This window comes from Eurosta solidaginis, chromosome 4 (genome assembly GCF_040869045.1).
Source record: "Eurosta solidaginis isolate ZX-2024a chromosome 4, ASM4086904v1, whole genome shotgun sequence".
Classification (NCBI taxonomy): domain Eukaryota; kingdom Metazoa; phylum Arthropoda; class Insecta; order Diptera; family Tephritidae; genus Eurosta; species Eurosta solidaginis.
Genome location: NC_090322.1, coordinates 181,944,369 through 181,956,574, shown reverse-complemented (window position 1 = coordinate 181,956,574; position 12,206 = coordinate 181,944,369). Strand labels below are relative to the sequence as shown.

General features: G+C 36.1%; 1 protein-coding gene across 5 annotated transcripts in view; it reads left to right on the top strand.

Annotated features, from left to right (window-relative positions):
• hiw (highwire) overlaps positions 1-9,123 on the top strand; it is a 376,800-nt gene extending 367,677 nt beyond the window's left edge. For all 5 annotated transcript variants that reach the window (XM_067784118.1, XM_067784116.1, XM_067784115.1 and 2 more), the window contains exons 27-32: positions 1,904-2,318; positions 2,398-3,434; positions 3,509-3,850; positions 5,265-5,729; positions 5,795-5,988; positions 7,985-9,123. In XM_067784118.1, the coding sequence (XP_067640219.1) occupies positions 1,904-2,318; positions 2,398-3,434; positions 3,509-3,850; positions 5,265-5,729; positions 5,795-5,988; positions 7,985-8,468 (2,937 nt within the window). In that variant the 3' untranslated portion in view covers positions 8,469-9,123. The remainder of the gene's footprint in view (positions 1-1,903; positions 2,319-2,397; positions 3,435-3,508; positions 3,851-5,264; positions 5,730-5,794; positions 5,989-7,984) is intronic.
• The last annotated feature ends 3,083 nt before the right edge of the window (positions 9,124-12,206 follow it).

The window sequence follows — 12,206 nt, the reverse complement described above, 5'->3', positions numbered from 1 at the left end:
TCACTCGTGGGAAAATGGAACACGTTGAATGCGTGCAGCCTAATAAAATACTCAACGAAACACTGTGGCGCAAGGATCGAGATATTTACAAAAATCGTATTTGTGGTCCGATTTGGCTTATATTTGGAACACATAATACATACAAGAATAGAAAGCGACATATGAAGAAAAATCGCCGCTATGTGGCGCAAATATCGAGATATTCAAAAAAATCGTATTTGTGGTCCGATTTGGTCCATATTTGGAACAAATATTACACACAGTCCGGTAGAAGTGACATCAAAATATTTTGAAGTTGGAGGAGGGACAAGCATACGTGGCGCAGAGTCGAGTAAAATCTTTGGAAGGATTAAGTATTGAGGACTTAGATTGTAACAAATTGTCAAGAAAGAGTCCTTGTAATAATGAGTCGCTAAATGAACTAAATAGAATGAAAAATAACGGCAATTAAATAAAGACTAAAAACTTGAAAATAAAATAATTAAAAACATGTAAGGACGGGACTGTCTTCGGCTGTGCCGAAGACTTCATACCTTTCATGAATGGGGCTGAACAATAATCTTATCCCGTTCGTAATCTCCAAATAATTGGATGTATAATATAAGAAATATATAGTGAACAGATGTACATACCTAAACGATTTCTAAGATAAATATAAAATAAAAAATGGCAAAAAAACCCCCTTATCTGAACGATCGGTTGTATGGGATATATATTATATATAGCTCCGATCGATATGATTTTTACAGGAAATCTTCTATGATATATTAGAATATATATCACCAAGTTTCCCGTTTTTATATTGGAAACTAAGGGAGAAATGGCCAAAAATCTTTCTATCTGAACGATCGGTTGTATGGGATAGGTTTATACTATATACATATAGCTCCGATTAAAGTGATTTTTCCAGGAAATCTATGATATATTAAAATAAATATCACGAAGTTTAACGTTTTTATATTGGAGATTAAGGGAGAAATGGCTAGAAATCTTTCTATCTGAACGATCGGTTGCATGGGATATATATTATATATAGCTCCGATCGAAATGATTTTTTCATGAAATCTTCTATGATATATTAGAATAAATATCACCAAGTTTAATGTTTTTATATTGGAACTTAAGGGAGAAATTGCCAAAAATCTATCTATCTGAACGATCGGTTGTATGGGATATATACTATATATAGCTCCGATCAAAGTGATTTTTTCAGAAAATCTTCTATGATATATTAAAATATATATAGTGGTCCGATCTTACCAGATCCGACAAATATCTAATATAATACAAAAATACATCCTTGTCCCAAATTTCATTGAGATGTCTCAAAATTTGAGGGACTACTTTGCGTTCAGACAGACAGACGGACGGACAGACGGACATGGCTATATCAACTCAGTTCGTCGCCCTGATCAATTCGGTATACTTAATGGTGAGTCTATCTTCTATATTTCTCAACGTTACAAACATCGAACAAAAGTTAGTATACCATTTCATGTTCATGAAAGGTATACAAATTTTTTAAGATAAACCCGCCCAACGCTTTTATTTAATTAACTGATCAACGCCCTAGATTGATGAGGAGTGTGATGACTAGTACCTAGGACCTACCTAATTATTTTCCAGCTTTTGGTATTATTATTATTTCATGTAAGTATTGTTTTCAATAAAACCGTTTAACTTAAAATTTTTTTTAAATTATTTTATTTATTAAGGCAATGACATTTCGAAAGAAATAGCGCAGAAAAACTTGACTCTTGTAACAATACGTTGCATTAGCGATCTCACCACACAAAGCAACAAAGGAAATATAAACTCAAATAACATCTTAACACCTCTATAGCCATTCGAAAATCCTTTAAACAACCCTAACCTAACTTATCCTACTATATTCTTATTTTAGAACAAAGTACTGAATGTGGTATTCTACGCTGGCCAATCGCTAGGCGACACAAATTTAATCAAATCCGTTGATGTTGATCCCAAAGCATGCGCCTGGATTTCCGCCAAGATCACTAATGAAACCTATACACATTTTCGTTTGGAGTTTCATGGTCCGGAGAATACGTTGCGTGTACGACAAATCAAATTACTTGGACTACCTAGTATCATGAATGGTTTGAATGACCATTACAATGAACAATTCATGAACGGACTGCAGCCGGCAGATGCAACAGTTGGCAATAGTGGACGAAATGGCGGAGGAAGTGCAGGAGCTACGCACTCAATAAAATCAAATTTGAAATTAGCAAATGCAGCGCGCATACAACAACAAATTTGTGAAGCGGAAACATTGCGAGTCTTTCGGTTAATAACAGGTGAGTTGAGAAATTGGTGCATCTTTTATGTTGCTCTCTAACTCTAACTCTCTCTCTCTCTTTGCCTCTTTCCATGCAGGTCAAGTCTTTGGTAAGTTGATAAGCACGAATACCACTTCGGATGCAGGCCATCAGTCAATACTCGGCATGGATTCTAGTGGTAATTCAATGCTCGCCGATTCTTTGGATCTACGCGAACATATGGTCGGTATACTCTTCTCTCGCAGCAAGCTCTCTCATCTGCAGAAGCAGGTCATCGTACATATTGTGCATGCAATCAAAAAGGAAGCTCATCGCTCTAAAGAAGATTGGGAAATTGTTAATTTGGCAAATTGTTTTAAGGATATACATGCCACTAGTACATCCGCTACCTCAGCTGGTGATCCCAAGAGTGAATCGAGTTCTGAACGTTATCGTGCACCAGACACTTATTGTTTTGAAATGCTGAGCATGGTGTTGGCACTCTCCGGCAGTGTTGTTGGGCGTTCATATCTTTCACATCAACATGGACTGTTGAAAGATCTACTGACGCTATTGCATACGGGCAGTGATCGCGTCCAACGTCAGGTTACCGCTTTACTACGTCGTATATTACCAGAAATCACACCGGAAACCTTTACCGAGCTAATGGGTGTGCAACGTTTACCACCAGCTGACTATAACATAGCACACCAAAATGCAGTCGATTTCGATATGAATCGTTTGGGTTTGTTGGATATATTTTTGTCTGTCATAGCAAAGGCGTTGCAGTTGCAAGTAAAAGTCAAATCAACTTCGAGCAAACCGAATATCGAGAAGTTGCCAACATTTGTGCGCCTCTGCAATTCACTAGATTTATCTGTGCATCTTCTAAAGCCGGCGTCGTCCACACCAAAGTCCATGACGCAAGCAGAGTGCGAGAACAGTGCTGAGGAAGGCGATGGTGAGGCTATTAAAACGCACTCCTTTCGTTTCGATCAACAAGTGGAGGCGGGTGAATTTGAGATGGGACGTTCAACATTGCGCGCAAACAAGAAAGAGATTAAGAAAAATTTGAATCAACGTTGGTTTTTAAATGGCGTCATATCTACTAAGCAGGCGGAAAGTATCATTAGTTTGGTCCGCGATTTAGCAAGTGTGAGTTTGGATATGAAACGATTTGATTTTGAAATGTTTATGCTTATTTTAACTTTATTATTATTTTATTCTAGGGAAAATTGAGTGAAAAATGGTCACAAATTACGAAAGCCGCTATTGCTGAGTCAGTGTTGAATTTAACACGTTTGGATGAAGTTTTTCGTAATCCTGAACATTGCGTGAAGACGGCCACCCTTTGGTTAGCTTTGGCAAGCCTCTGTGTACTTGACCGTGATCATGTTGAGAAGCTTTCATCCGGGCAATGGTCCAAAGTTTCCGATACACGTCCAATGTGTACCAATCATGACGATGGCGAAACTGCTGCTATAATCCAATGTGAAACGTGTGGTTCACTATGTGGAGATTGCGATCGATTCTTACATTTAAATCGAAAGACAAGAATGCATAAACGGACGGTAAGTGAAAGTATGAAGGTGATTAATGTTGTTATTGTTGTTGTAGCGAGGTTTTGGGGAGTGCTATCGATGATGATGGATATAGATCCGGTACGTTCCTACAACGACAACAACAGGCGATTCATATTAATATTCTAGAGAAAGACATTGAAAACTGATACTGTGACTCTAGAAGTACTCCCAAAAATCTTCCAGGAGTGTTGCAACAACAATATATGAGACAGGTCTAGTATCTGAAAGTTATGTTGTTGTTATTGTATTATCGACAAAGACACTCCTCGAAGATGTTGGGAAGTTTCACCGATGTTGAGATATAAATCCAGTACGTTCCGGAAACTAGCACGCTTAAGAAATAAGCCCGATTATCCATGTCATTCAATGCATCCATGGCCTGGTGTGGACTGTATACGATCAAAAGTCTTCATGAATTCCATCTAAAAGTAATCGTACCCGAGTGTAACGGGACAATCCTTTGCATAGCGGCCATAATTTTCAGTGAGTGTTACTGCCGCTTAAAAGTATAGCATTATGAGACGGTGGGTATGGTTCGGTGGATATTGCCTTTCTAAGATATATTTACGTCTCGTCAGCTCAAAGGCTGCATTGTTGAGCATAATCCGATTGGATGATTCTACCTCGTTGTTGGTGCTGTGTTTTTGCTCGAGCTCGAGCTGTTTCAAGCCTTTCCTGTTTAAAAGTAGAGATCAAGGGATGTAAGCTATGCGATCAGTAAGTGCCTCCGTCAAACACAAAGGGTTTCCGCTACCACTGTGAGTTTAAGGTAAGCAAGAGGAAACCTTACCCAATTTTGTTTAAATGGCCGATTTTTTTGCCCCTCTAACTTTCGGGTCTGTGGACTGGCATGCATACCGCTAAAATATTTTATGCCCTTCAGCGCGCTGCAATTTCTGTTGTGCTGTCCGTTGAGGAATGCAGAATAAAGTGCGTACTCAATAAGTTCACACTCATCGCTTTTGATCCCGCAAGTAATTGATATCTTGTCACTGTGTTGCGCCGGGTTGAACTAGGAAGGCGTTGGCGGTTGACCTAAGCTTTCCACGCAAGCGGAGAAGTTAAAGAGCCTTAAGTGCTTCATCTCCTAGTTCACTTATCCTCTTCCACGAGTCTTCTCAATTCGCTGCTAAGGTCCTTGATTCGGATGTCTCCGGTGACGCTTTGACCTACAGCATAGACCACGTTACTTGGAAATGCTACAAAAACTATATGAAATCTATCTAAATATATAATCGCAAACAAGGCAAGCTTAGCAGAGAAAATGAATCCGGGGAGCTTCCAAAGCAACTTTCTTTGAATTCTAAAACGTCTTGCTGAACTTAGTGAGACGTGTAGTCACCTTTCAACTTTACAATTCTCTAAGCTCAGCCTATAATAATAAACAATTTTTTATTCCCAGGTTTGTAAAGAGGAAGAAGAAGCAATACGTGTTGAGTTACACGAGTCCTGTGGACGCACCAAACTCTTTTGGCTACTCGCTTTAGCCGACTCGAAGACTCTCAAAGCAATGGTAGAATTCCGCGATGGTAGTCACACAATTATTTCTGGCCCGCAGGAAGCAGTGGGGCGTTGTCGTTTCTGTGGCATAACAGGCAATTCAGGACTACTTGAAATCGGTAACGTTTGCGCCGATGCCCAGTGTCAAGAACATGCAGCAAATTCATGTATGAAGGTAAAATCCTGCGATCATCCATGTGGGGGCGTGGCAAATGAAAAGAAATGCCTGCCATGCTTACAACACGTCTGTCATGCACGTGAGAATAAAACAGCTGAAGAGCTGCATGAACCGAAATTAACACAAGATGCCGACGATATGTGCATGATATGCTTTGTGGAAGCGCTTTCATGTGCGCCATCCATACAGGTGAGAGAATTTTAGATTTATATATTTCTTACAGCGAATTTCAATGAACTTTTATTTTTTTTTAGCTTCAATGCGGTCACGTTTTCCATTATCATTGCTGCAAAAAAGTTATTGAAAAGCGCTGGAGTGGGCCTCGCATTACATTCGGCTTCTCATTGTGTCCCATTTGCAAAGCAGATATACAACACAATTTGTTGGCTGATATTTTGGAACCAATCGATTCACTGAAACAAGATGTGAAGCGCAAGGCGTTGATGCGGTGAGTATGAGGGAATTTCGTCTCTCGATAAACAAAGATCACACCCTATAAATTTCTCAACCTACATGTTCTAATGATCAAAAAGTTGATGTGATGATCATTTGCGTATACAAAAGAAAAGTTCTTCTCTCCTGAGGTTTGCAATTTGCATCAGTTGTCTCTAAAAAGGCGATTATCTATTATATCCAAAATCGGCCTAGCGGTTAGGTGGCAATTATTGACAATGATGACTGAGCAAACTTAGATCTATATTTGATCGGCGCGATGTATAATCACACTGGATATGCTTTACCAAATGGATAATGACCAGCGTGTTCTATATTCCAAATAAGTAGATTCCGCCTATTCAGGTTAAAAAAAGACTGACCAACTTATATATGTATTTCGAAATATACGTTCCTCATGATATCCATGGCCTTAGGAACCTCTTATGCTCCTGCGACATAAAATGACGATCCACGGCAGGCTTAATAATCGGCATTCTGATTTTATGCCATATGAAAGAAACTCACTCCGTTGTTGTAGCAACACTTCGTCAACTAAGCGGTGTGTGATGGATGACTTTTGGATTAAGCAAAAATAACAACCGGGTAAAGCAAAGTAGAACCGGCTATAGTACATGATTTACTCTAGAAAACTTAATCAAGCTCCAAGCTCGATGTTATCGTTTATGAGCTGAAGCCTGAAGAATTCTTTGTGTTGAAATTTGTTGCTCACGCCGCTCATTCAATATTTTAGAAGCTCGTCTAAGCTATAAGTATCACCTTATATTCCTGAAGCTTTAGGGAATTGTTACCGATGTGGAGTGTTCTCAGCTAGTTATTTATCAGGTACGCAGGGGTACAATCAGGGGAACACCTTTTCGTAATTGCGCGGCTACCACGAAAACGTAATGTTTTACGCTGTGATCCTACGTTTTTGTTGTTGTTACAGAAAAACCAAGCCGCCAAAACTTAAAGAAATGTGGAGTCAGTCATATACCAGATATAAATCCGGAACCCTTCTGTACTCGGAAACGAGATTTTTACTCTTCGAACCTTGGAACATGTGGAATTTGATCGCCTCTAACGACAACATGCCATACCGCTGGTGTAGTTGAAGTCTTTTTACCCACTGGTGCCCTTGGGTCTTTATCTCAACTACCACCTTTTATAAAAGGCAGGGCAGTTGAGTTTGGGCTCGAACCGGCACCCTGTCTCCACGGCCGGTTTGAAAATAATCTAACTCAGAATTTTTTAAAGAATTTTTCAAAAACCACTACTATCTGATTTAGATGAATTTGTTCCAAAGGCACCCTTTTTCCATATTAGTTCTTAAGAAGTCGTTTGTGAAAAAAATTTCAAGATCGTTTTTGCAAAAGATAACTTTGTTGAAGCAAGTTTTGAGATACGTCGTTTTTGGAAGTAATTCCAAGAAAAGGGGTTGTTGAAAGCACACTGAGATAGGACGTCTTTGAGCCAATACCTTGGACCAAATTTTGAGATATGTCGTTTAAAAAAAAATTTCCAAGATCCAACAAAAGTCTGGTACGTTTTTTTTGGCAGTGATATTCAAGGAAAGTAACTTAATAAAGGCCATATCTCAAAAGACTTTTATCAAATAAAAAAATGGCACCGCCGATTGGAAACCTGAAGCGAGATAGCATGAGCTTCCTTTAACACGTTGACATTATTTTAACGGTAACATGAATGTGTAAAAATTTAAATTTTAGGAAAGAAAAACTTGCGGTTTTTCAAAATTAAGTTCATTCGAATCGATCTATTTATGTAGCCTGGATTGAGAAATTTTCTGAGCTTCTTGTACGCATAATACTCGTTATGTTGATCAAACAAAGAACATTGAAACGCAAATTAAAAGAGTTCGTTAACTCAAAATCGAATAAATGGCACATACATGCTCCTCTGAAGTCGGCGGCCAAATGAAATTTCTTAACTAACAAAAGGGAAAATCGTTTTCACCAACATTTTTTTTTATTAATTTTTACATCTTCCAATAGCCTTAAATATGAGGGCGTCGTCAAGGATACCGATTCAAAAGATGTTACCAATTTGGCAATGGATCGTTATGCTTATTATGTGTGTTTCAAATGTCAAAAGGCGTACTATGGTGGCGAGGCACGTTGCGATGTAGAAGTGGGTGAAATATTCGATCCACAAGAACTTGTGTGTGGTGGTTGCTCAGATGTGGCGCGTGCGCAAATGTGTCCCAAACATGGCACCGATTTTCTCGAATATAAATGTCGCTATTGTTGTTCTGTTGCAGTGTTCTTTTGTTTTGGCACAACACATTTTTGTGACACTTGCCACGATGATTTTCAACGTCTAACAAATATACCAAAAAATAAGTTGCCACAATGTCCGGCTGGTCCCAAAGCTAAACAATTAATGGGCGATGAGTGTCCATTGCATATTATACATCCGGCAACGGGTGAAGAGTTTGCATTGGGGTGTGGTGTGTGTCGTAATGCGCAAACGTTTTAGCATGATCCTGCTATGGCTACAACAGCGGCGGCGGCGGTGGCGCGACGTCAGTTGAATGCAGAATCAGCAGTTGCTGGTGGTGTTGATCTTATACCGGTCGAGGAATGGATTGAGGTGAAAATGTTGGATTTGGATAATGAAGGACGTCATTTTGAGGTGGTACTGCGTGCTGACGAGCGCGATGAACGTGAAGGAAATGGTTATGAAAAGCGTGAAATTTAAAGAATATTTTTAGTATATATTGAAATTTTTTTTTACTCTTCACCAAAATTATTTTATTTTATTTGATCTCATTATTCGTTTTTTGTTTTTTTAAGTTATTTATATTGTAGTTTTAAGTTAGAAAATGGTGGTACCGTAACTTATGTGAAAATATATTTATTTATTAGTTTAAATTCGTAATACTCATTAAATTAAAAATATATGTATTTGCTCATATATATTAATGTGCAATACTATTATATTGACATCGTGCTAAAATATTACTAAGATTTATAAACTCTCACCCAGTATAAACATATTTACGTACATATAAACTCGTATTTGCATAATTGAAACAAAACATAATCGAATATCGATTGGTTGACAACATTTATTAAAATTTTAATAAATTTCATATTTGTGTAATCTGAATAAAAAGCAAATTAGAATTTGCAACGATATAAAGTCTTTTATTTCATGAAGAAAAAGTATGCTAAATTGTAAATATATCGACCTTTTATAATATAAATGTTGTAACTTCAATGTTTGGTTAAAAGTAGGTTATCATTAATAAGGTCTTCTCTTAGGAAGCTCATTAAAAATGTTTTAACGAAATTATTAATTTTCTCTGAGAAGAGTTTTCAATTTTACTTTAATTATTTTCATTTAACAAATCACAAAGAACTTAACTTAACACCCTTCAATACAGACTATAATATGGGCTTATGTGTCTGACTGTTTGAGCGATTTCTCTGAGAATCGATATATAAACAGAATGTCTGAGATACATCGATGTTAACAAAATGTTTGAGTTTCGGCCTTTCTAATGGGTCGATATGTAACAACCTCAACTACAGGCTCGTCCATATTGCTCTTTAATTATGTGGCTTTCCATGCCAATTTATTCTAGCGATAGATTTTGCATCGCTGAAATTTGTATTTTTCAAAAGACTTCTGGGTTTTTTTCAAAATATTTTCCTCCTGTCAATTGAGAGACAAACATTTTCCAAAACTAAGCGATTTTCTATTCGAATATCTTTTTTTTAATAACTCGTCGAAAATTGTTCGGCTTGAAAACAATAATTTCGTTACTATTTGAATGATAAATTAATTTTAATAAAGTCTTCAAAAATATTATCTTGTGAAAATAAATTTTAATTAGTTTTTTACCAAGTTATTAAACATGACTTTAAAAAAATAGTAAGTTTGAAAATTTAAAAAAAATATAACAGTTTACTTTCCCTATTTGTCCGCAAAATTCAGTACAAAAATTTCGGAAAATATTGTTTTTTTTTTATATCTTTTTCTTTAACCCTAGAAAGATAACGTTATTTTTTTACCATAGAAACGTACACCTGAGAGACGGATTCAAGTTGAAGGATATAAAAAAAACTTAAATTTTGTTTTTGTTTTTTTTTTTTTAAATCATTTATTTGATATATATTCACTTGTTTTAAATGTTTTTTAAAGAAAAATATTCAGCCCAATTCTAAACGAAAATTCCGTGCGAGTTTTTTCCCTTTCCCATTCCTCGTATTCTAAATAAAAATTCCTTGAGAGTTTTTTCACTTCTCCCTTTCCTCGTATTCTAAATAAAAATTCTTTGAGAGTTTTTTCACTTCTCCCTTTCCTGCTATTCTGAGCAATGTTCGAAAAAGCGGAAACCGGTTATGGGAGAAAAGTATATATTATGAATGTGAGGGAGATTTCTCTGCCATTTCATAAGAGTTTTTTCACTAGTTAAATTAAAGGGAATGCATCAAAATAGTTAAAGGAAATTGGTTATTTTAAGAAAAAACACTTATTTGTACAAATTTGTGCTAAAATATGTATTTACATTCTACCACAATATTCTCACTGTTAATACAACAACAACAACAACCACAATATTCTTTATTTTAAGTCGAAAAGTATATCATAAGCAACGGAAGAGATCTTCGCATATTTGATGCAGCCATCCAGAAATTTGGCAAGGATTTTTTAAGAAGGCTTAAATAGATTTTGGCACATAGCGAAAGGCGAACTCAACTCGACTTGGCCGCCAGAAAATTGCTTTGCTGAATGAAAGCAGGCAACTCCAGTGGATTTGTGTTATCCCGCCGTCTTCTTCTTCTTATGCTCCTCTGTTGATGTTGCTGCGGCACCAATTCATTACTCATTTCAGTGAATACCACATGAAATGCAATAATGTGCATTGTTTATACCTTATTTCTTAATTTCAAACAAATTGGCAACAATATTTAAACTTTACAATTTTTTAAACAAAATAAGAAATGCGCAACGAAATTTCAATTGACAAAACAGCTGACTTCGAAAATTCTAAATTCCTATTCCCCAATTATTCTTCTCCCTAGGAGAAAAGAATTGGAGGAATTTTTCCGCGGGAATAAAAAAATCCGCGAGAACAAAATTACGCGAGAATATTTAGAATTGGTCTGATTGTTTTTTAATATATTAAAAATTAAGTTTGACTTGTCTTGGACTTGTCCCTACAAAAATCAGCCTTTTTCGAAGGACCTCAGTTTATAGCAAAAAAAATAAAACAAAATACATTTTTTTGTACTTCAATTGAATTAACTGTTTTAAACTATACTTAAAAAAATATTAGCTAAAATTACCATTTAGGCAAAAATTACATATAAAATTTGTAGTCACGTAAAAGATAACGATAGTCTCTTAGGCGTATTTTTAAAAAACAATCGTATATATTTCAGCAAACAAAAAAGTTACTACTGAAAAACACCCCCACTGACAAGGTGGTAATGGTAGCTGAGAAAACTGAGAATGAGAACGTTCTCTCTTTACGATTGTAGCAGACTGAGAGTAAAATTAAAACGACGTACGTCTCACAGACGTCTCACTAGGGTTAAAAAACATTTTTTTTTCGCACGAATAGCCACTTTCTTATTATTTATACCATTAGTACGCCGTTACATTACTTGGCTTAAAATTTGACTGCCGGGGCAGATTTTTCCGAGAAGTACCACAGCGAACACGAAAGTAGCAATGTCATTTCAAATAAAATTTCGTCAGTTATATTGGTTTTTTACTTTTCGATAATTTAAGAATAATTCATCGAAAAATTCGAACAAGTTTTACAAAAATTTCGAAACTATAATTTAGAGTTCAGAAAATTTTTTTTGTGCGAGGATATTTGTGGCCAAATAAATTTTAGCCTAAAATTGCAAGTTAAAGGCTTCTCGAACTTCGTATTGATTTTTAAAAATTTTGTTTAGGAAGGATTTTTTTTTTCCATATGAAGAGCGTATAACTTTTTTTATATGGAAGAAAGCCTGAAGCACCCTTTGGAAAAGTTTCCAAAAATCAATTCGAATTTTGCTTTGTTAGACTTAATTTGATTGGGATACGAAACTACGTACTCAAAAATAAAATTCAAAGTTCAAAATTTCGGTAATATTTTCTCGAAATTTCAATTTTTTTTTTTTTAATTTTATTGAAGAAATTTTTATAATAATTTGCCACTTCTATTTTCGTGGTCGCTGCTGTATATCGACTGCCTAGTGGAATATAACCCTA